Here is a 24305-nt window from a genome sequence, read left to right as displayed (position 1 = left end):
CCACTTTGTCTCTGTTATTGGTCAGATGCGGTGGTAGCTCAACAAGCATTTCAAGCCAGAGAAGTTTTCAAAGAATTAAATGTCCACTTAAAACACGTAGCTTCGATTAGCATTTCCTGTTTCTTTTGTATGCTCCTTGTGGGTTTTATCAAGGTCATCTTAAATCCCCTCATCAGCTCAATGCTCTTGGGTGGCAAATGATTTGTCACTTTTGGATGCGCATTTGAGAGATCGTGCGCCATTGTGTCATTAGTGAGGATCGATGACAGTCTGCAGACGGGTTCTTCCTTCTGTCACACTCTGTTCCTGTGTCGCAACCTGTTTAGCCGGAGTGATGAACCTTGTTTTCTGAAGCGCACCCTCGTGATCTATGACTTTCTCCCACAGATTTGTCGGAAGGATCACCATAAATCAACAGATTGAGGAAGTAGTGCGGTAAGTTCACCATTCGGTGCGCTGAGGCGGGGCTTGCATTTCACAACAGTACTCGGAGTAGGCTGTTACGATGTGTGAACCGGCAAATTGGGCCCAGCCCGCCTTCTACTGCGGTCTGGTGGAATGTGTAGCCAAAGATTACTTGGATAGAAAGCATTTCCCAAAAAGAAAAAAAATTCATAGGAGTTTCTTAGTACGCCACGTCCTCCCTTGGGCCTTCACAATAGTAGCTACACGGTTAAATTTCTAACTCTTAACTACCTTCCCCTTTCAGTGTTCCCACCTTTGCTTGCTAATTAGAAGGAATCCTGCTCAGATTCCCCTAACTGTTTGAGTGGGTACAAATTGAGCTGCTTCTGGGCCAGCGGCCTCTGGTGAGCATAACCCTTCCCAGAAACTTGCCCTGACTGTGTGAGTGGGTAGAAATTGGGCTTTTTCTGGGCCAACGGCCTCCCTTCCCAGAAACCTGTCCAGCTGACTCCCTCCCTCCCTCCCTGACCAGTTGCAGGAGGTGGCCCTTACTTCTTAGGAAAGTGTATAGGTTGCGGGTTTAGTGATAGCATCTGGCATTTCAGGTGTGTGGTGTGGTTTGGTTTGCCGTGCTCGCTGGAGAGCTTTGTCTGTAGCTATTTTAATTGCTTTGCATTTGTGCAGTGAGCCTCTCCAAGAGACTTTGATAATCGGCCATTGGTGAGACAAAAATAAAAATGAGGGTCACATCTTTCTTGCCACATGCTGGTGACCAAAATACTCTTCATTTTGCTTTAGCATCTTAAAACACCAGTCCTTACTAGAAAGGTTCTGCTGTCGGTCCCCGAGTTTCATTTGATGACAAAGCAGTCAAAAGGTTTTAAAACTGAGAAGAGATCTCTCCAGGCAGTCAGTTCTGCTGTTTCTAGGCCTGGCCCAGAGGCAGAGCCCCCTTCTAATTGAAGGAAGCAGGAGCTATTTTGTATGTTCTCCCCATGCATGACGGGCAGGAGGTTCAGGATGGACAAAAGGAAATTCTGCTTTGCACGGAAAGTGACTAAAATGTAGAATGACCACTCTCCCTTTTGCTTCCCCCTGCCCTGTTGTAAAGCAGAAATGACTTCAAGGCATTCCAGTGTTCCTTTTCGCTTCCCCCCCTCTAGAAGGGGGGACGACGACCCAAAGGGATCCTTAAAATGGCTGCCAGCCGGACAAGGCCCGGTTCAAATGAGCCCCCCAACCCCAAGCTGTTTGGCAGGGTTCTTCTGGCTGCACTGGGCAGGATCCTGTAGAGAACTCTCTCTCTCTCTCTGCAGGATTCACTGTTTAGTGAGGTCTGCTGGGCTGCCAGGTGTAAACTGTGTAGCCCAGCAGACCTGAAGCTGAAAACTGCAGCTTTCCTGAATTTACTGAGTCCTTTACCGCAGGGGTAGTCAACTTGTGGTCCTTCAGATGTCCATGGACTATAATTCCCATGAGCCCCTGTCAGTATTTGCTGGCAAGGGCTCATGGGAATTGTAGTCCATGAACATCTGGAGGACCACAGGTTGACTAGCCCTGCTTTACTATATACCAGTGCTTGGATTCAGATACATCAGGAAGTACCAGTATTTTTTGGCCTCAGTCTACCCAAGCCCCAAAAATACTGGTCATAACCACTCCCTCTAAGCTGCTCAAAACCAGCTGCTGGCTTTGAACTGCGCTGACTGGCCAAATTGGGCCTTTTTGTGGGTTTTGCCATTATTTGAGAATCGTGTCCACCCTTTGCAAGAGAAGCTCCTTTCCGAAACTCCCAGCAAAGTGGCATGCTGAACCAGCCGCGGCCCTAGTTCCGGAGCCGTTGCGGCAGTGAAAACAACCCAGTCCCACACTTCCAGTTCTGCAGCAAATACAAAAGCCGGCGGATTAACCCGCAAGAAGAGCTAGCAGAAAAACAAGAAGCCTTAAGTGGGAGGAGGGTTGTCTGCGCTTCTTTGGGCAGTGGCCTTAATGGACCGTAGCCGGCCCTCAGTCGCCTTTGCTCTAGACTCCCAAGATGTGTGTTTAATTAGCGCTGGAGGCGTGGTAGTTCTGAGTGTCCCAGGAGTATCTGTATTAAAGGACCAGTTTGGGTAGTTTATTTCTGACTTTGTAAAAGAGAAGTCATCTTAACTCATGCAAACATCCACGTTGGAAGGGGCAGAGGGAACTGGGGAAACATCCTGATTTGTCTGTTTGTATGTTTGTTTATATATATACATACCGCCCTTCCCTACAGCTCTGGGCGGTTTACATAAAAAATTGTAGAACATTTATATATAACAATATAATGGATAACAGTCGTAATTTAACATGCCAGCTAGAACAGCATTTCAACAAACCAATAACATTGACAGCCCCTAGGTCGGTTTGACCACTCAGTCTGTGTGTGGGGGAGGGGGGCATGACCTTTCGGAGTCAGTCAGCCTCTAGCAAATGCCTGGTGAAGGAGCTCCCTTTTGCAGGCCCTGCGAAATTGTGAGAGTTCGGACAGGGCCCTGATCTCTTCAGGGAGCTCGTTCCACCAGGTGGGAGCCAGGACCAAGAAGGCTCTGGCCCATGTTGAGGTCTGACATGCTTCTCTGGAGCTAGGGATCCACAGCCAATTGGAGGTGGCAGAGCGTAAAGCTCTTCTGGGGGTATAGGCAGGGAGGCAGTCTCTCAGATACACTGGGCCCAAACAGCATATGGCCTTAAAGGTGATTACCAAAACCTTAAGATTAATCTGGAATTCAACTGGGAGCCAGCCAAGTTGTTCGAGTGCTGGCCGGATGTGAGATCTCCGTGATGTCTTCGTGAGAATCCTGGCTGCAGTGTTCTGCACCAGTTGTAGTTTCCAGATCAAGGATAAGGGTAGGCCTGCGTAGAATGAGTTGCAGAAGTGTTTTCATGCTTAATGCAAAGCAGCAGGTCATTAAGACAGCCATAGTTCAATTGCATATCCCCAAGTGGAAGAATTAACTGAATACTAGAATTTTTGAGAATTTGCGCCTGGGAAAGCAAAGAATCAGGAAATAATTTGATTTGGGAAGGCTCGTGACCTCTTGCTTTGCCTGCAGAAGGTCCTAGGTTGAATCCCCAGCGTCTCCCATTGAAAGGATCAGGCTGCTGCCGGTCTGAGTAGGCAATACCGATCATGCTGGACCCGTGGTTTGATTCAGGCATCTTTGCATCCGCCTGTGTCTTACCTGAATGTTGGTTCTTTTGTGTGCCTCTTTCTTTGATCGGTACACGGATCCCACTCCCTGTTTCAGATTCTTCCAGGCAAAAAAGGAACCGTTCACTTCCTTGCTTGACCATATTTTGACAGTTCCCAAAGATGAAAAGGGCAGCTGCAAACAGGGTGTGTATTTCTTGGCCTCAAAAGAGCCCAGCTTTATTGCTGTGGCGCTTACCTTCAGCTGGTTCAAATCCCTTGAAGCCATCAGTTTAGAACAGGGAGCATCCGGCAACCCAGACATCTCAGGAGGACGTCTTCTGTTACGTCTTCCGCCATAATTGTGACCGTGATCTTTTTCTTCCTTTCTTTCCAGACCTCTCGGACCTGAAAGCCTCTTACTCCGAGGAGCAAGATTAAAAAACACGAAAGAAATCTTTGGTTTGTAGCTAAATAAATATCTGCTTGAAGGTTCTTGTGTTTGCAAGCCTGGATCCTTCTTGGAATTCAGTCATTGGAAGGGGGGGGAGTATTTCCATAGTGATGGGGGTAGGGCTAGATGCAGCAGTTTTGGGGCATTCCTTGGCCTGGCCTGTGGAGACGCCCTTGGCCATCACAGCTTGGGTCGGCCCCAGGAAGGTGTCTCGGGCAGTGGAGAATCACCATGGCTATTTGGCCCCGTGAACTCCTGCAGCCTTGGTCAGCGGCATTGTAGCTCCGCTTCGGCCCTGCATCAGGGGTCATGACGTTGTACCTTCCTGCTAAAGGGGAAGTGGTTCCTGGTGATGCTCAGGAGAGCCAGCTCAGAGTAGTTAAGAGTGGTTAAGAATGTCGGACTAGTACCTGGTAGGCCCAAGTTCATCCCTGCCCATGCTGTGGAAGATCACTGGGACCATCACACTTTCAGCCTACCCTACCTTCAACAGGCTGGTGTGAGAATAAAATAGAGGCGGGGAGAACAAAGTAAGCTGTTTGGGGTCCCCAGTTGGGGAGAGAGAGACAAGGTACAAATGAAGTAAATAAATATAGTGGTGGTGGTGGGAAAGGCTGGGGATTCTGGGTAAAAAAATGGGTCACCTTCCTTAGAGTTCTGTCACCCATGGAATGCAGCCAGTTACCTTTGACTGCTTTTTGCATTGGTGAGTGGTCGTGGAGGCCACTACTTTAATGTAAATTGGCTGAAGCGATTGATGCTTTTGTAGTGGATTGATAGGAATATCTATTATTCAGAATGGCTATAGAACAGCCTTCCTATTCTTCAGGCTTTGAGAAACCCCAGAAATGGTGCGATCGTGCACAATATGGTTGGTTGTGTCCACACCCACCCAGGGCCCCTCTCATTCCTGGGGAACCCTCCCTCTCTCACCCTCTCCTGGCCCACCAATGGTCATTTGGGAGGGGGGGGGGAAGGTCAACATGAACGTTATATAGTCATATCACCTGATTAATGTTTAACACATTTTTCAAAGATATAAAAATTTAATTCACTCCCACCCACTCAGAAGACCCCCCCGGGTTTCATATAATCCTGGTTGAGAAAGCCTGCTATGGAATAATGCAGCAAAAGATTGTTAGAGGGAATTTAGGGTGATCTGAAAGAGATTTCCCCGGCCCCCTTCTGTTGTCTATTGGACTATAGTGCTGACTGGGCACTAGGAATCTACTCAAATAGCAGGGGAGATAGTATTTCAGCCCTAGATTGTCACAACGGGATATTGCTAAAAGCCAGAGGCTTTCTCACTGCAGCGGTCGTCTCTCGGCTCCCGTTCCGAATACCCAAGTGCTGAAACCTTGCTTTTGTGCGGGATCTTTTTTTTTTTCCCGTAGGTGTCGCGGTGTACACAGGAATGGAGACCAAGATGGCATTAAATTACAAGAGCAAATCACAGAAACGCTCCGCAGTGGAAAAGTACGTGCCGGCCAGCATTTCGTGTTCATTCTCGACCGCTGTCATGTGTTAGATACTGAGCAGGTCTGTGTGGAACCCTTTCAAACTTGAGGCTCTTGGAGTAAGAAGGATGCCCATTTTCTGGAAACGGAAGAATATATATATATACACATATACACACACAAACAGAGTCAAAAACAAGTTTCTGGGCCATCTGTTACGAAACAGTCTGGTACACCAAGCTTCTCTTTACAGAACATAGAATCATAGAGTTGGAAGGGGCCCTACAGGCCATCTAGTCCAGCCCCCTGCTCAACGCAGGATCAGCCCAGAGCATCCTAAAGCAATAATTAAGATAATAATATTTCAATAATTAAGAAAGTAATATTTCACCCCCTACTCCATCAAATATATATTTATATGTATATATTTACGTGTATATATATGTATGTGTAGGTATGTATATGTGTGTGTGTGTGTGTATATATACATACACATACATACATACACATACACACCTATACATGTATGTATGTATGTATTTTTTTCTTTTAAACTTTTGGACAATGGAACTCAGTGGCCACAGCTTTCCCTTTTCTGATCATTCAGGAGATTCAAGTGGGAAGCCGTGTTGGTCTGAAGAAGAACAGTAGGACCCCTGGCTCCTATTGGGGTGTTAGACTGAATCAGGAGCCCGATTCTATCCGAGTCATCTATTTTCTATCTATGCTGAGACCAATGCCCAGAACATGGGAAAATATTTTTTTTAGATAATGTTGTATACCGCCATCTTCCTTCCTTCCTTCCTTCCTTCCTTCCTTCCTTCCTTCCTTCCTTCCTTCCTTCCTTCCTTCCTTCCTTCCTTCCTTCCTTCCTTCCTTCCTTCATTCATTCATTCATTCATTCATTCATTCATTCATTCATTCATTCATTCATTCATTATTATATATTTATATACCGCCGCTCACAAAAATCGATAAAACGCTGTAAAATCCCCAACAATACCCTTAAAGAATAACAATGTAACATCACTAGAACAAGATGGCGAACCATAAAATATCAACCTTCCCCCTCCGTTCAGCATGTAGGTCAAGGAACTGGGAGCGAGGATCCTAGCTCATCTTCACTGGTCTCAGATGGAGATCTGTTGTTAGGGGATTAGTTTTAAGGGGATATTTTATCAGATTTGGTTCAATTTTTTTGTTTCTGTGAACCGCCGCGAGCCAGCTTGCTGGAGCAGCGGTATAACAATGTAGTAATAAATAAATACTTAAATACACAAAGAATTTGTTTGACCATCAGTAATTATAGTAACTAGCCCTTCCTGGCCAGTAACTTTCTTGACCCTCGCTCTACCGATGTGTAAGGCTTGGGGAGGTCTCTTTCGATGCATCTAACGGAGTGTGCTTGCCCATGAAAGTTGACACCCTGAATTAACCTTGGTTGGTCTGAAAGGTCCCATTGGACTCCCTTTGTGATTTGATTCTGTATGTTTTCTATCGTTCTCTGCCTTGTAAGGGCAGAAGGGCAGGATCCAAATACATCTGTATTAAAAACCTTGTAGTATCTTGTAGTTGAAATGAAGCTGTCAGCATCCTCAGTCCCTTTGTCGCCACCATTCTCTTCCCTTCCTTTCCTATTGATTCAGCTCTTCCTTCCCCACCAGCTGTAGAAGCCCAAGTTCCTTCCTCTTCCTGACTCTGCATCTTAATTCTGTCCCTGGGAAGAGCAGTTCTGCTCTTCTGCAGCCTGGGGAAGACTAGAAGCGAGAAGGGGGGGGGGGGGTGGATGGGAGATTTGGTTACAGGCCTCAGTTGTTCAGCATGAAAGTTCACGCTGAGCTCCAAGTAATCTTTAGAGATCCCCTTGTTTACCCACAGAATCTTTCCACCATGCATGTTTAACCGAGAAAGAGCCAGCTTGGTGCAGTGGTTAGAAATGCAGACTTCTCATCTGGCAAGCTGGGTTTGATTCTGTGCTCCCCCACCTGCAGCCAGCTGGGTGACCTTGGGCTAGTCACAGGACTGAGAGAGCTGTTCTGACCAAGCAGGAATATCAGGGCTCTCCCAGCCTTACCTCGCTCACAGCTTGTCTGTTGTGGGGGAGAGGAAAGGGAAGGCGACTGTGAGCCGCTTTGAGCCTCCTTCGGGTAGAGAAAAGCGCCATGTAAGAACCTACTCTTCTCCTTTAACATGAGCATCCCCATGTCCTGTCTCTTCCAGGTCTATGAATTCCTTTTTGATCATCTATCTAATCATCCTCCTCTTCGAAGCCATCTTAAGCACGATCCTGAAATACGCCTGGCAGTCTGAAGAGAAATGGGACGAGCCTTGGTACAACCAGAAAACTGAACATGAAAGAAATAGCAGCAAGGTAGTATCTTGTTTTCTATCTTCAAGTTGGAGATTCTCATTTCGAAAGAAAGTCTTTGGCTTAATTGTCACTCCTCCACATGCAATACCCTTTGTTGGGTTTCCCAGTGTTCTTGGGCGTCGTTCAGAGCTGCAGATCTCGATGTGTTATGGAGCCACACTCCCCCGCTTTCCTCCTCTTTATACCTCTGAAAAAGGCTCTCTAGTTCTTGCAATGGTCCACCCTCTTCTCTGAAGGCAGGAGCACACTGGGGGTGGGGGTTTGATCCGTTGAGTCCTTTTCTGAATGATCTGGTTTGCAGCTTAGAGAGAGTCTTTAATCTGGTAGTGCACTGTTTGTTTGTTTTTTAATTAGCGACAGTCTTCTCTCGGGGGGGGGGGACTTGCCCCCAACCATGCCTTCCCTCATCGCCTCTGGATTATATTGTGAGGGTGCCAGCCTTTGAAGATGTCTCACAAGCCGCAGCAGGTGCCAAGTCCTGTAGCCAAGCTGGCATTGGCTTTAAGTTGGCCGGAACCTTCAGCGGTTGCCAAATACTGTAGCCAGGCTGGCGTCGGCTGTGAATTGGCAGGAGCCTGACATGCCTCTGTTGAAAAAAGAAGAGAGCTGGCTTTTGTACCCCGCTTTTTACTACCCGTAGGACTCTCAAAGCGGCTTCCACAATCGCCTTCCCTTCCTCTACCCCAGAACAGGCACACCCTGTGAAGTCGGTGCTGCTTTCAGCAACAAGGGATAAGCGCTAGTAGTTTCGGAATAGGTCAGGGAAGCCATGGCGTTCCATGAAGCTCCGCCTAGGACACCTGTACCTTAGTAGAGGTGACAAGTTTCCTCTTGGCCTACCAGCTGTCTGATCCATTGTCCAACGAAGCCCAGTGCGTTAGGCTGAGGTCTGCAAACAGCCCTTTGTCATTTTAATCCTGCACAACTTGGCCCATACAATAGAAGGTCTTGCCCCACTTTTGTTGTTGGTTGACGGTTCCTTCTGTTACAAAGCTGTTTTTCGAGTGATGGGAAGAAGCTGTTAACTCAGTGGTCCTCAACCTGGGGGTCGGACCCCCTTGGGGGTCAAACAACCCTTTCACAAGGATCATGACAGAGCAAGCAGCTTGGCCGGGGGGGGGGGTGCCCATCTGCACAACAGCCTTGCAGGGTAGATCAAGATAGAGCGTTCATCTGTCTGGAGCAGCGGAAAAGAGCGAGATCGGCATGGTGGGACAAGAGGCAGAGCTGAACTGAGAAACCCCCCAAAATAACCATTTATATATAATCATGAACAATGGATTTTCATGCCATTGGTCAGTTTCGGTTTAATTTCTGTGAAAGAACACTTGCATGCTATGGTTGGGGGTCACCACAACATGAGGAACTGTATTAAAGGGAAGGTTGAGAACCACTGCAGCTTGTTTTGTATAACTCTGCACAAAGTTTGTGGTCCGCATTTATCCTTTGCATTCGTGAACAAGCATATATTATATCGATGAGCAAAGTTTGAGTCCAGTAGTGCCTTAGAGACCAACTGGATTTCTCAGGTATAAGCTGTTGAGAGTCAGTGGTCCCTTCGTCAGGTCAGGCGGAAGGGGAAGAGCAAAGGGAGCTTTGAAAGCCGTGTGGGGTTCGAATCCTGCTTTTCTACTGTGGGTCAGTGAAGCTTCCCAGTGGAGACGGTTGTCTATTGATAAGTTTTAATTTGCTTTATTTGCACCCTGCCTTCCTACCCAAAGAGGACCCGAAAAGGCTACTCCGTTTTATTTGCTAATCCAGCTGCTTTCCCTTCCTCTCTCTCTCTCTCTCAGATCTTGACCTTCATTTCGGACTTCCTTGCCTTCATGGTCCTGTATAACTTCATCATCCCTATTTCGCTTTACGTGACGGTTGAGATGCAGAAGTTCCTGGGCTCTTTCTTTATCGGTTGGGATCTGGACCTCTATCACGAAGAAACGACCCAGAAGGCCCAAGTGAACACTTCGGACTTAAACGAAGAGCTGGGGCAGGTATAAAGTATGACTTTTAACGGGGTAGCTTTTTCAATTCTCCTAATGATTGCCAGAAACACCAGTCCTTTAATGTCTACTGGAGGGAAACACAGATTTGAAGGCTTTCCAACATCTGCAAGAAGTTTTATTCACTTCAGTTGCACCCCGCTTTTCTCTCCTCCTCTCATTTTGTCCTCCCAGCAGTGCTGTGAAGCAGGTTAGGCTGAGCACACGGGGTTGGCCCTAGGGTTGCCCAGCAAGCTTCCATGGCAGAGAGGGGATTCGAGCCTGGGTTCCCCCAGATCCTAATCCACCAACCACCTTGCCACCCCTTCCAGACTCGTTCACAAGAAAGGAGGCTCAAGGGTGGTTTGCATAAAACTTGGAAAAGAATACAAGAAACAGCCCATGGCATATAGATAACCATAACATTAATGCTATTAACTGATCATTGTAACAGTGCAAACAGGTCCACGGGCAGAACGCATTGAGGGGTTTCTGGGAGGGAGGGGGCAGGGGCCCTGCAGATGTTGTTGGTTATGCCTGGTCTCAACCAAATGCCTGGAGGAAGAGCTCCCTTTTGCAGGCCCTGCGGAACTTTTATGTTCTGGTAATGCTCCGGACACAACTTCCCATATTCTGTTCCATTGAACACTATATGAGGGTGAAAGGAACAAGCTTAATAATCCCCGCTTTCAGCCTTTGGAGAGTTATTTGAAATACGCAGAGGAACATCTCATATATTTATTTGGTGACAGGATTAAAACAGTCTCAGACGACATAGCAGAATATTGCTTTTTAGTGTCTAGAAAAAGGAACATTTGTCTACACAAATTAGCTAATTTTACTAGTTTGCTATACTGTTTCATGTTATCATCAATGCTGACCTTTTTCACTGGATGATTAATCGTACACTCTGCGCTGGTCTCTGACTGTATTAATAAACTAGTACGATGCCTTTGGTTTCCTAGAAGGAAGCATAGAACATTGGACTCTCATCCGGGAGAGCTGGGATCGAATCCCTACTCTGCCCTGGAGGGTTGCTGTTGGCATAGTCAGACACCCCCCCGATCAGCTGAGCCCGCTTCACAGGGTTGCTGTGAGGATAAAACGGACGAGTCACTTTGGGCCCCCGTTGGGTAGAAAGGTCGGGTGTAAATGAAGGCATTCCGCTACATGTAAGCACCTGGAGCATTCACTCAGCAAGGCAATGAACAAACGGGGTGGTGGAAGAGTTTGAAACCGGGGGAAATGCACAGGGGAATGGGTTAATTGTGGATTCTGCATTGAGTCCAGGAACACTTTAGAGACCCAACAAGATTTTGGGTGGTATCAGCTTCTAAGAGTCTCGAGTTCCCTTCAGATGCAAGAAGGGAGCTTTGACTCTCCGAATCTCATCCCCAGGAGTTCTTGTTGGTCTTTAAAGAAGCTTCTGGACTCCAGTTTGGCTCTTCTGCTGCAGAGCAACATGGCGACCCTCTCAAACGATTGGTGCACCATTGCCTCATTCCAGAGAGAGCCCCATTTCCCCCATGCGCCAGCACAGCAGGGCTCGCTGCGTTTAGCATATTATTACTGTTTAAATCAGGGGTAGTCAAACTCCAGATGTCCATGGACCACAATTCCCAGAAGCCCCTGCCAGCATTCGCTGGCAGGGGCTTCTGGGAATTGTGGTCCATGGACATCTGGAGGGCCGCAGTTTGACTACCCCTGTTCTGCCGCAGAATTTTCAGAGAGTGGCTTGGCTCGAGGGATTCTTAGTAAGATGCCTGCCCCGTCCTGAGGTTGAAGGATAGCTCTGCAGTTGGCAGTCCACTGCACCGTTCTGCAGGGGAGGAGAGGGGAGCCATTTTTAGTCATCCTTTTGAAATCTGTTTAAAAATCACCGTGGCTCTCCCACCGTTCTCCGGCTTCTCGCCACTTAGGTGGAGTACGTGTTTACAGACAAGACCGGCACGTTAACCGAGAACGAGATGCAGTTTCAGCAGTGCTCCATTAACGGCGTCAAGTACCACGAGATCAATGGCAAGCTGGTCCCAGAAGGGCTGATTGAGGACTTCCCCGATGGAATAAGACCCGGCCTGGTAAGTCTGTCCCTCCCTTTCCTGCTCTAATCATAGAATCATAGAATCATAGAACCATAGAGTTGGAAGGGGCCATACAGGCCTTAGAATCATAGAGTTGGAAGGGGCCATACAGGCCATCTAGTCCAACCCTCTGCTCAACGCAGGATTAGGGAGGCTTTTGGAGCCTTTTGGTTGAATGACTTGATATGTACTTCAAGCAGGGGTCCATGAGTGGCTCTCAGCCCCCAGGTATGGGTGGAATGCAAGAAGGACGTGGACAGAATGGAGAGGGTGCAGAGGAGAGCGACGAGGAGGATCCGGGGCCTGGGGACCAAGCCCTAGGGCAGGGGTAGTCAAACTGCGGCCCTCCGGATGTCCATGGCCTACAATTCCCATGAGCCTCTGCCAGCATTTGACTACCCCTGCCTTATGGGGAAAGGCTGAAGGACTTGGGGAGCCTGGAGAAGAGAAGGTGGAGAGGGGACAGGATTTCAATCATAGAATCATAGAATCATAGAATCATAGAGTTGGAAGGGGCCATACAGGCCATCTAGTCCAACCCCCTGCTCAACGCAGGATTAGCCCTAAGCATCCTAAAGCATCCAAGAAAAGTGTGTATCCAACCTTTGCTTGAAGACTTCCAGTGAGGGGGAGCTCACCACCTCCTTAGGCAGCCTATTCCACTGCTGAACTACTCTGACTGTGAAAAACTTTTTCCTGATATCTAGCCTATATCGTTGTACTTGAAGTTTAAACCCATTACTGCGTGTCCTTTCCTCTGCAGCCAGCAGAAACAGCATCCTGCCCTCCTCCAAGTGACAACCTTTCAAATACTTAAAGAGGGCTATCATGTCCCCTCTCAACCTCCTTTTCTCCAGGCTGAACATTCCCAAGTCCCTCAACCTATCTTCATAGGGCTTGGTCCCTTGGCCCCAGATCATCTTCGTCGCTCTCCTCTGTACCCTTTCAATTTTATCTACGTCCTTCTTGAAGTGAGGCCTCCAGAACTGCACACAGTACTCCAGGTGTGGTCTGACCAGTGCCGTATACAATGGGACTATGACATCTTGTGATTTTGATGTGATGCCTCTGTTGATACAGCCCAAAATGGCATTTGCCTTTTTTACCGCTGCATCACACTGCCTGCTCATGTTTAGTTTACAATCCACAAGTACCCCAAGGTCTCGTTCACACACAGTGCTACCTAGAAGCGTATCCCCCATCCAGTAGGCATGCTTTTCATTTTTCTGACCCAGATGCAGAACTTTACACTTATCTTTATTAAATTGCATCTTGTTCTCATTTGCCCATTTTTCCATTGTGTTCAGATCTCGTTGAACTCTGTCTCTATCTTCCGGAGTATTTGCCAGTCCTCCCAATTTGGTGTCATCTGCAAACTTGATGAGTAGTCCCTCCACCCCCTCATCTAGATCATTAATAAATATGTTAAAAAGTACCGGGCCGAGCACGGAACCCTGAGGTACCCCGCTACTCACCTCTCTCCAGTCTGATGAAACACCATTGACAACAACTCTTTGAGTGCGGTTCTCTAACCAATTCCCTATCCACCTAACGATCTGAAAATCCAGATTGCAGTCCTTCAACTTATCCATCAGAACATCATGGGGAACCTTGTCAAAAGCTTTACTAAAATCCAAGTAAATGACATCAACCAAATTTCCCCGATCCAGCAAACCTGTTACTTGGTCAAAAAAGGAAACTAGGTTGGTCTGGCAGGACCTGTTGGAGACAAATCCATGCTGACTTCCTTGGATCACCAAATTGTCCTCCAGATGTTTGCAGATCGCTCCCTTTAATATCTGCTCCATTATCTTCCCCACAACAGAGGTCAGACTCACTGGTCTGTAGTTTCCCGGGTCATCCTTCCTCCCTTTTTTGAAGATCGGAATAACGTTTGCTCTTTTCCAGTCCTCCGGGACATCTCCAGTCCTTAAAGAGGTTCCGAAGATGATGGACAAGGGCTGTGCAAGTTCTCTGGAAAGTTCTTTGAGTACTCTCGGGTGCATTTCATCTGGACCAGGGGATTTGAACTCATCCAGTGCAGCTAAATGCCTCTCGACAACCTCTCTATCCATGTTAACCTGCCACCCAGACACTGTCCTTTGGCTACAGCCATCTCTAGACGTGCCTAAACACTTTGACCTGTGGGAAAAAACAGATGTAAAATAGGCACTAAGCCTTTCTGCTTTCTCTGCATCTTTCGTTAGAGTTTGTCCATCCGCACCCAACAGCGGGCCTATTGCCTCCTTTACTTTACGTTTGCTCCTCACGTAACTGAAAAATCTTTTCTTATTACAGTGGGCTTCCCTGGCCAATCTTAGCTCACTCTCAGCTTTGGCCTTTCTGATGATTGATCTACAGTGCCTAGTAACCTGTAGGTACTCTTCTTTAGAGCTCTGTCCTTCCCTCCATTTCCTGAACATTTTCCTTTTCTTTCTTAGTTCCTCTTGAAGTTCTCTGTTCATCCAAATAGGCTTCTTAGAACTCCTGCAGTGTTTTCGTATTTCTGGAATAGTCATTGATTGAGCATGCAATAGCTCTTGTTTGAGTAGCGCCCACCCTTCACATGCTCCCTTCCCTTCCAGCATTCTCGTCCATGGTATGACACTCATCATGTCTCTGAGTTTATTAAAGTTTGCCCTACGAAAATCCAACATCCGCGTCTGGCTACAAGCTTCCTTGGCTCCCCATCTCAAAAGGAATTCTATGAGGACATGGTCACTTCCCCCTAGGGTCCCCACCTCCTTCACCTCATCCACCAACTCTTGCCTGTTGCCTGTTGTTATTTATTAGATGTTTATACCGCCCTTCCATACGGCTCAAGGCGGTTTACATATAACATCACGGGAGGATACATGGAACGACCTAACAGATAACATAGATACAACAACAATAATCTAACAGTGGTTCTGAAACACAATTTCAGTGATCTTAAACAATATAAAGTTTTTAAAAGGTTGTCACTTGGAGGAGGGCGGGGAGCAGTTCCTGTTGGCAGCAAAAGACAGGATCTGCAGTAGTGGCTTTAAACTACATGTAGAATGGTACAGGCTGGATATCAGGGAGGGAAATTCACAATCAAGAGTAGTTCAGCAGTGGAATGTGCTGCTTAAGTAGGTGGTGAGCTCCCTCCTCCCTGGCGGTCTTTAAGCCACAACTGCACAGATATCCCGGATGCTTGAGGCTGCTTCTGCATTGAGCAGGGGGTTCCAACTCCATGATTCACTGTCGGGGGCAATGGTGTTTGGGAGGGCCTCTGGCCCCACTGGTGGCCCTCTTGAGGACACCTGGCTTTTGGCCACAGTGTGGCACAGAGTGTTAGAACCAGGATGAGCCACTGGCCTGATCCTGCAAGGCTTCGCTTTATGTGTTAGATTGTGTTAAGAGAAGTCTTTATGGGGTATAACAGAGAAGGCAATGAATTAATTTTTGAGAAAATTGTGTGGGCAGTAGACCAACAACTAACCAGCTCGAGTAAGCAAGGAGCTACATTGGTGCTTCTTCCCAGATAGGTGTTTGTTGAGTTGAAAGTATAGGGCTAAAGTCTACAAGTGAGTTTTTACCCGATTCCAGCATGGCTTTTAAAAACTTTTGCAAGCATTACCCTGATTTTGCTGTGTCGTCTTCCACTTCTATCATTCCGTTTTCTGCACCATTGCTTGATGTAATCATGTGATACTTTTGAGCAATTTTTGTAACCCTCATTCTATTGCGTTGCTTATTAGACCTCTCTTGCTTTTGGACTGTGTTGGTTTGACACCGCGTAACCCATCTTTGCCCTAACATGGGCAGCGCCCGATCTCCTTGGATCTCAGAAGCTAAGCAGGGTTGGCCCTGGTTAGTCCTTGGGTGGGAGACCACCTAGAAATATTGGGGCCTCTGTGCAGAGGCAGGTAACAGTGAACCACCTCTGAACAGCTCTTGCCTTGAAAGCTCTATGAGGTGGCCAGAAATCGGCTGCTACTTGACCGCAACAAAAAATATTGGGGAAAGTCCACCTTCACCTGAAAAGCAGACTGTAAATGAGAGCATTGATGAGTCATGTGTCTTGCTGACCACCAGACTTGATGAATATCCAGTGTGTGCATTTTGATGGAGTCTGGTAGCGACACCAATTTTCTGCAACAAAATCTACTGTTTCAGGAAGAGGATAATGCACTATGTAGATCCGGCTGAGTTTTGGAAAATTCGGTAGCAAAAAAACCAAGATAGAAAATAAGAATTTGAGTCATGAGAGCATAAGAAGATTCCTGCAGGATCAGACCAATGGCCCGTCTAGTCCAGCATCCGGTTTCATACCCTGGTGAACAACAGAGCACAGAGGCCGAGACCTTACCCTGATGTTGTCTCCTGGCTCTGAGATTCAAAGACTTAGTACCACTAAATGTGGAGGTTCCCCTCAGTCACCAAGGCTTGATAAGACTTATCCTCTGTGAATCTGTAGATTCCCCTTTTCATGCTGTTTATTCCTGTGGCCATCACTGCATCCTCTGGCAGCAAATTCCACATTTTAATCATTTTTCTGTGTAAAGTAGTATGTCCCTTTCCCCATCCTGAACTTGCTGACCATCAGCTTCATTGGATGGGCAGTTTGGTGTAGTCGTTATGAGCACTGATTGCTCCTCCTCCACATGCAGCCAGCTGGGTGACCTTGGGCTCACCACAGCACTGAGAAAGGTGTTCTGGCCCAGCAGTAATCTCAGGGCTCTCTCAGTCTCACCCACCTCACAGGGTGCCTGTTGTGGGGAGAGGAAAGGGAAGGTGACTGTAAGCCACTTTGAGACTCCATCGGGTAGAGAAAGGCAGCATATAAGAACCAACTCTTCTTCTTCTTCAGTAATATCAGGGCTCTCTCAGCCTCACCTCCCTCACAGGGTGCCTGTTGTGGGGAGAGGAAAGGGAAGGCGAATGTAAGCCACTTTAAGACTCCTCTGGTACAGAAAAGTGGCATATAAGAATCAACTTTTCTTCAAGTTCTAGTATTTGGGAGTGGGAGGAAAATTTCTCTTTGTCACCTCTTCCCCACTCCATGTGTAATTTGATAAACGGCTCTCATGCCCTCCCCCCCTTTAGCTGATTTTTCTAAACGGCAAAATCCCAAATCCTTCAGCCTTTCTTCCTAGGGAAGGTGCTCCAACCCCTTCATCATCTTGATTGCTCTCCTCTGCACTTTTCCCAGCTCTACAATGTCCTTATCCTTGTGGTTGCTAGGAGATTCCTTCCCTATACCCCCCCCCTTTTTTATTTTGTCCTGCCGTCCAAAGAGAGACGTAGCCACATTTTGGAAGGGGCCCGTTTCTTTTAACGAGAAAGAAGCAAACAGATTTCTTGACCTTTTTTTTTTTTTTTTTTTTTTTGGGTTAATCTTTGTAATAGTTCCCTTTTAACTTTTTCTTTAAAAAACAGGCACAAGAGGAGGAACTCTTCCTGAAAGCTGTTTCTCTCTGTCATACAGTGCAGATTAATAATGACCAAGCCGACGGCATTTGCGACAATCCTTGGCATACCAACAGCATAGCCTCTCAGTTGGAGTACTATGCCTCTTCGCCGGATGAGAAAGCTTTAGTTGAGGCGGCCTGCAGGTGAGGGCGAGGGACGCAGAGCCCCAATGTTGATCCACAGCCAGAAATGGCAATGCAAGGGAAAGGGAAGGGAAAGGGAAGGGAAGGGAAAGGGAAAGGGAAAGGGAAGGGAGGGAAATGGAAAGGGAAAGGGAAAGGAAGGGAGGGGAAGGGAAGGGGAAGGGGGAAGGGCTTTGTATCTTAGTCTTCAGAGTGTGCTGGGGAGGTGGGAGAAAGGGGAAGGGAAGGGAAGGAAAAGGAAGGGGAAGAGAAGGGAAGCACTTTGTATCTTAGTCTTAAAAGTGTGCTGGGGAGGTTGGAGAAAGAGGGGTTCCAGGGCGGTGGGAGGAAGTAGATGGCCATGCAAGAAAACCCAGGGAAGTTCTTCTCCCTCCCTTCCCCCCCCCCTTCCTCAGATTGCAACTTAATTTTACTGTACAGTCATTGGACCAGGATAGCCTGACCTCAACTAAGCGGGATTAGCCCTGGCTAGTGCTTGCCATGGAGACCCTGAAGGAAGTGCACGGTTGCTACGCAGAAGGAAGGATTGGCAAAAACACCTCTGCGTGACATTTGTCCCGAAAACCCCGAGGTGGGGGGCAGAAAGCAGCTAGTTGTGCGAGAAAAATTCCTGGGGGTTTCATTTCTCCCGTGATGACAATTTAATCTTGCGATATGGTTGTTGGGTCCTGACCTGGACGGCCCCGGCTGGCCCCATCTCATCAGATGGTGGAAGCTAAGCAGGGTCGGCCCTGGCTAGTGCTGAGATAGAGACCTTGAAGGAAGTGCAGGGTTGCTGCACAGAGGCAGGCAATCTCTGAGCTGGAGGAGCAATTGGCAGTGAGATTCCTCAGATGGGTTGGGTAGCAGTTGTGCCTAATAGCCTGTATTAACTCTGACAAGGCTTCCCTCCACAGGTTATCTGTGGAATTGCAGCACACATCTTACTGCCTGTAAACCCTGGCTGAGCTGAAATGGGGGGGGGGGGGGGCTTTTGAGTTTTTCTGAATTTCTGCTTACTTCTATCATGGCTGCTGTCAAGGTAACCACAATAGAAGGGTCAAAGCGTCATTTATTTTTCAGTGCTGAAGTCCTTTCTTTCAACTCCTCAGGATCGGGGTGGTGTTCACTGGAACCGACGGGGAAAGTATGGAGGTAAAGAGCCGTGGGCGTCCAGAAAGGTAAGAATCCTTCTACCGCTACAGTGCTGCATTTCATGAAATAGTTTGCTTTTCCCATGCAGATTCTCATTTCCGAACAGATTTGCATTCTAAGGTGAAATTTTTGTCCGTACCAGTTTAAATGGAAGTGCTTTACTTTGGCAATTTTGGACCATTGAGGGTGAGTTTTAGCGAAGGGCTGAAATTTGGAAAAGGGCACATATCCCAAGGAAACAAGATTGGCTTCAGCCAGGGCCTAGGCGTTCTCTGTCCCAGCCCCCACCTGGTGGAGCGAGCTCCCACAGGAGATCAGGGCCCTGTCCAAGCTATCCCAGTTCCACAGGGCCTGCAAATAGCACTCTTTTGCCAGGCATTTGGTTGAGGTCCGTAACAACATCTGTCGGGCCCCCAAAGCCCCCTCCCATTTGGATATGCCCACTCTGCGGGATTGTGGTTGTGATGTTACCTGTGAACAAATGTTCTCCTGTTGCTTCCATTATGGTTATTGTTGTCAACGCTAATGCTTCATTATTGATGATACAGTTGCCAAACTTAGATTGTACTGTGCTACGCAATTCATGTTCTCTGTAAACCATCCTGAGCCACAAGGGAGGGTGGTATATAAATGGAATAAATAAATGCATGCCAAGGAGGAGGATGCTTCTGGTTCTCAGGAGTGAATAGTTGGGATGCCTGACCTGGGTTGGCCCAAGTAAGCCCATTCGCATCAGATCTTGTTAGCTAAGCTGAGTCAACCCTGGTTAGTATTTGGGTGGGAGACCACCTAGTCCAGCATTGCTCTACAGAGGTAGGCAGTGGGAAGCCACCTTGCCTTGAAAATCCTGTGGATCTTGGAAGCGAAGCCGGGTCGGTTCTGGATAGTCTTTGAACAGGAGATCCCTCCAAGGAGGTCCAGGGTCACTACTCACAGACAGGCCATGGCAAACTGCCTCCAAACATCCCCTTCCTTGAAACGCCTAAGGGGTTGTTGCAAGTCAGCTGCAGCCTGATGGCAAAATAGATGTTGTTTGGATGAGGTGGAAGAAACCAGTACACTTCCCAGCCTGGATGTTTGACACTTCTAAAAAAAAGAAAGGCAGAGACTAGAAGAAGAAGAAGAAGAAGAAGAAGAAGAAGAAGAGTTGGGTTTCATACTCTGCTTTTCACTGCCCAAAGGAGGCTCAAAGCGGCTGACAATCGCCTTTCCTTCCTCTCCCCACAACAGACACCCTGTGAGGTAGGTGGGGCTCAGAGAGCCCTGATATTATTGCTCTGTAAGAACAGCTCTAGGAGGACTGCGACTAGCCCAAGGTCATCCAGCTGGCTGCATGCAGAGGAGAAGTGGGCATCAAAACCAGATTGGTAGCCACCGCTCTTTAACCACTGCACCAGGGGGGAGTGGTGAGGCAGGGCCTGAATCAAGAAGCAGGCTTGCTTTTGGGCCCCCACCCCTTAGACGTCCTCCTCCCATCCATGAGAGCTGGACACTATGTGTTGCCTCCTCTGCCCTCCCGGTTTCCAGCCTCGGAGCTGGGAGGGGCTTCTCTCTTGCACCCCAGGGATGAGTGAAGGTAACCTCCGAAGCCTGCCTGCTCTCCACCTGTGATTCAGCATCTTTCCTGTACAGATGAGGGAAGAAGCAGAAAACATTACCTGCGTTTCTTTTTTCCCCCCCCCAAAAAAGGTACAAATTATTACACGTCTTGGAGTTCGATCCCTGCCGCCGAAGAATGAGCGTCATCGTAGCGAATCCATCAGGTAAGTCGCCAATGATTGCGGGGGCTTTTGAGCTTTGTCCCTCAAAAGGACGCTTGAAGCGGCAAGTAGAATTGTCATCAAGTGTCCGTCTTAACCTTCTCCGCTTAAAACCGACTCTTCCCAGGCGACAAGCTGCTATTCACCAAGGGGGCAGAGTCCGCTGTTCTTCCTTACAGCACAAGAGGAGAAATAGAAAAAACAAGAATTCACGTCGATGAATTTGCTTTGGTACGTGGCTATTGCTGCTTTTAAACTTGAGAACCAACATGGGGGGAAGGGGGAGGAGTCAGGTTTGTCGAATGTTGGGTAGGCTTTCTCGACTTGGGTTTCATGATGGCCCTGGAAGGGTTCCTGAATGGGTGGGACTTAATACATTTTTAATATAAAATTTGTTAAACATTTGTTAGGTGATATGACAATATATAGAGCCTCTTGTGGTGCAGAGTGGTAAGGCAGCAGACATGCTGTCTGAAGCTCTGCCCATGAGGCTGGGAGTTCGATCCCAGCAGCCGGCTCAAGGTTGACTCAGCCTTCCATCCTTCCGAGGTCGGTAAAATGAGTACCCAGCTTGCTGGGCAGTAAACGGTAATGACTGGGGAAGGCACTGGCAAACCACCCCGTATTGAGTCTGCCGTGAAAACACTAGAGGGCGTCACCCCAAGGGTCAGACATGACCCGGTTCTTGCACAGGGGATACCTTTACCTTTTTATGACAATATATGGACATGTTGTGTCCCCCCTCCCCCCCCCCCAAAAAAAGGCCAATGATGAACCTAGAGGGGGTGGGAAAGGGGGGAGCCCCAGGTGAGTCTAGAGTGGGTGGGAAGGAGAGAGACCCCAGGTGGGTGTGTCCACAGGTCTGCTTCCCAACCGTATTCTGCATGATCGGGACACTTCTCAAAGCCTGAACGATGTTTCAGGGATTTCTCAACAGTAAAAAAAAGTGGAGAAAGGCTGGGTTTAAGGGCTCGTTCATACATGCAGTTGATCCCCGTACAAGCTCCTCTGGAGGCATATAGATTTCGCTCTGGCTGGAGTTTTATAGCTGAGCAAGTAAGCATCTTCTGGGTGCCTGGAGTTCCCTCAACCCTCTCAGCTTCCATAAAGGGAGAGACAACCGCAAAATGCCAGGAAGTGAGGTTATGCATAAGTTTGAGCAACGCTGTGCTTCAGTTCTGGGAGAAGCTCTGTTTAATAGAACAAATGTATTTAAAATATTTTCTTGCACTGAGCTAAGAAACGCTCATCTGTCAGACCTCCAGTGGCCAATCAGAAGTCCTTTTGGCTTCACCCACTTTCTAAAATCACTTGTCAGGAACCAAGAAAGATCTCAGTGGGTGTCCTTGAGCACCCTGTGGGGGACCCCTGCTGTACAGGGAGCCCCTCCTTGTCACCCTCCAGTTTAGCTTGTGTCCTGGGCTCTGAAACCCTTGTTTTGCCTGATCCTGCAGAGGGCCAAATAGAGTTCCTTTTTTTGGTTAGTTATTTTTTTTAATTGCATGCTCAGGCTTGCTTTGAAATCTTTCCTGTTTATATGTAAATGTAATCTGTTGCTAATTGAAATGTGATTAGAACCTTCCTGAAGCACCCCAGGGTTCATTACAAGGCGTTTTTGAAAGAAGCGTAAGATACAAACCTTCTGTGCTGAAAGAGTCCTGAATTCTCTGGCACTGCCAAGAACAAACCAAGGTCACCTCCTAGAATTGCCTGCAGGACAGTTTGTTGGCGCGAGTTCATTTGTCCCCCTCTTAAGACGGTGACCTTGTCATCCTGCCAGTGCCCTCCTGGCTAGGTTCTTGCAAGGCTGTTGTTTTTTAAGCAGGCGGAGAGAGGTTTATGTAGTACAATATGATTCTCTTCCCAATCTGATTACGATTCAAAGCTGTAAATTCAAAAAGAGAGCCAGCGTGATGTAATGGTTAAGAGTAGTAGTGGTTAAGAGTAGTAGTGGTTAAGAGTGGCGGGTGGCCACTAAGCCGGAGAATCGGGTTTGATTTCCCACTCCTCCACATGCAGCCAGCTGGGTGACCTTGGGCCAGTCACAATTCTCTTAGAGCTGTTTTTGCAAAGCAGTTCAGTTTGAGCTCTCTCAGCCCCACCTCCCTTACAGGATGTCTGTTGTGGAGAGAGGAAGGGAAAGGCATTTGTAAGCCACTCCTGGTAGTAAAAAGTGGGTTATAAAAAAACAGCTCTGTGTTCCTCTCTTTAGGACCTTGAACAAGAAATTCAGTTTTCTATGCGTAGACCACATCAGGCATGTCTGTGAACATGAGCTAAATATGAGTAGACAGTATGATGTAGTAGTAAATAAGGCAAATGCAGTCTTGTATCAACAGAAGCATCACATCAGAATCTCAAGACGTCATAGTCTCACTGTAGACTGCATTGGTCAGACCCCACTTGGAGTCCTGTGTGCAAAATTGAGAGGGTTCAGAGGAGAGCAAATGAGAAAGATCCAGGCCCTGAGGACCAAAACATATGAGGAATTTTCAGTCTGGAGGCGGTTGAGAGGGGACATGATTGCTCTCTTGAAGGATTTGAAAGGTTGTCACGTTGAGAATGGTAGGAAGCAGTTCCTGTTGGCAGCAGGGGATAGGACTCACAGAAATGAGTTTAAACTATGTGCAGATCAATACCGGCTAGATATTAGGGGAAAATTGTCACAGAGTAGTTCAGCAGTGGAATGGGCTGCCTAAGGAAGTGGGGAGCGCCCCTTCACTGTTGGCCTTCAAGCAGCCGCTGGGCAGATCCTTCTAATGGAGGCTTGAGGCTGATCCTGCATTGAGAAGGGGGTGGGACTAGATGGCCTCGATGGCCACTTCCAACTCTAGGATTCTGTAATTCATCTGCTTGCTCAAAAGAGTCTTGAAAGGGTGAGACGTCCTTGGGTGGACCCTGCTCTCCTCTTGGGGAGGAGCTGTGGCTCAGACCATCTGCTCAACATGCAGGAAGTCCCAGATTCAGCACCTCGCATCTCCAGTTGAAAGGTTCAGGTAGTGGGTGGTGTGAATGACCCCTCCTCCTTAGACCCTGGAGAGCTTCAGCCAGCCTTGAATAGACAAATACTGACTTGACGGACTGATGCTGTGGTTGCTTCTTGCAGCTTCTTGCATCCTCTCTCTTCTCTAGTATAACTGGTTGCTTGGCTTTCACGACAGACCATAACTCACCGCTGCATACAGACTGGCAGACAGTTGTGTTTCAGGTTTTGTGGGAGGACGGGATTCAAAGCCATGACGTTCCCACCGCTTAAAGTCCTGCTCGGTCTGGAAAGTGCAAAAACCCTGTTTGGCCTCCTGCCCCCAAACTGGGATGATTTGCAGCAAACCAAAGCCAGAGGTAACTTATGCAGTGCGGAAAAGGAGAGAGGAAGCAACGTTCACAGCAGGAAGTTCTTTGGCTTATTCATGACTTGGAATTACATCTGAGCCAGGGCAATTATGCCCGGCAGATGACATTTGTCCTCCTCTCTTCCTGCCCATTACCCAAGGTTACCGATTGGGTTGCCAGCCTCCAGGTGGCACCAGAGAAAACAAGCTGACGTCTGAAGTGACTTCAACTCGGAGAATCGTGACACTAAAAATAAAGAAGATTCTTTGAGTTGAAGTAGCCTCTCACGGCAGCTGGTTTTTCTCTCTTGCTACATGCATCTGGCACAGGGGTAGTCAAACTGCGGCCCTCCAGATGTCCATGGACTACAAATCCCAGGAGCCCCTGCCAGCAAACGCTGGCAGGGGCTCATGGGAATTGTAGTCCATGGACATCTGGAGGGCCGCAGTTTGACTACCCCTGATCTGGCAGATCTTTCTTCTGCTAAATCTCCATGTGGTAGCCGAAGGTCCCCCGCTTGTTACAGCTGCTCTCCAGGGAAAAGATCAGTTCCCCTGGAGAAAATAGCCACTTTGGGAGGTGGACTCTATAGCGT

General features: G+C 47.8%; 1 protein-coding gene across 7 annotated transcripts in view; it reads left to right on the top strand.

Annotated features, from left to right (window-relative positions):
* ATP11B (ATPase phospholipid transporting 11B (putative)) overlaps positions 1-24305 on the top strand; it is a 107153-nt gene that overhangs the window by 36450 nt on the left and 46398 nt on the right. For all 7 annotated transcript variants that reach the window (XM_077348296.1, XM_077348293.1, XM_077348295.1 and 4 more), the window contains exons 8-17: positions 388-435; positions 3957-4021; positions 5408-5489; positions 7691-7841; positions 9635-9832; positions 11740-11898; positions 17308-17483; positions 18575-18643; positions 20307-20380; positions 20505-20608. In XM_077348296.1, the coding sequence (XP_077204411.1) occupies positions 388-435; positions 3957-4021; positions 5408-5489; positions 7691-7841; positions 9635-9832; positions 11740-11898; positions 17308-17483; positions 18575-18643; positions 20307-20380; positions 20505-20608 (1126 nt within the window). The remainder of the gene's footprint in view (positions 1-387; positions 436-3956; positions 4022-5407; positions 5490-7690; positions 7842-9634; positions 9833-11739; positions 11899-17307; positions 17484-18574; positions 18644-20306; positions 20381-20504; positions 20609-24305) is intronic.

Source organism: Paroedura picta, chromosome 8 (genome assembly GCF_049243985.1).
Source record: "Paroedura picta isolate Pp20150507F chromosome 8, Ppicta_v3.0, whole genome shotgun sequence".
Lineage (NCBI taxonomy): Eukaryota > Metazoa > Chordata > Lepidosauria > Squamata > Gekkonidae > Paroedura > Paroedura picta.
Note: the sequence above shows the minus strand (reverse complement) of the source record. Positions and strands in the feature narration are given on the sequence as shown.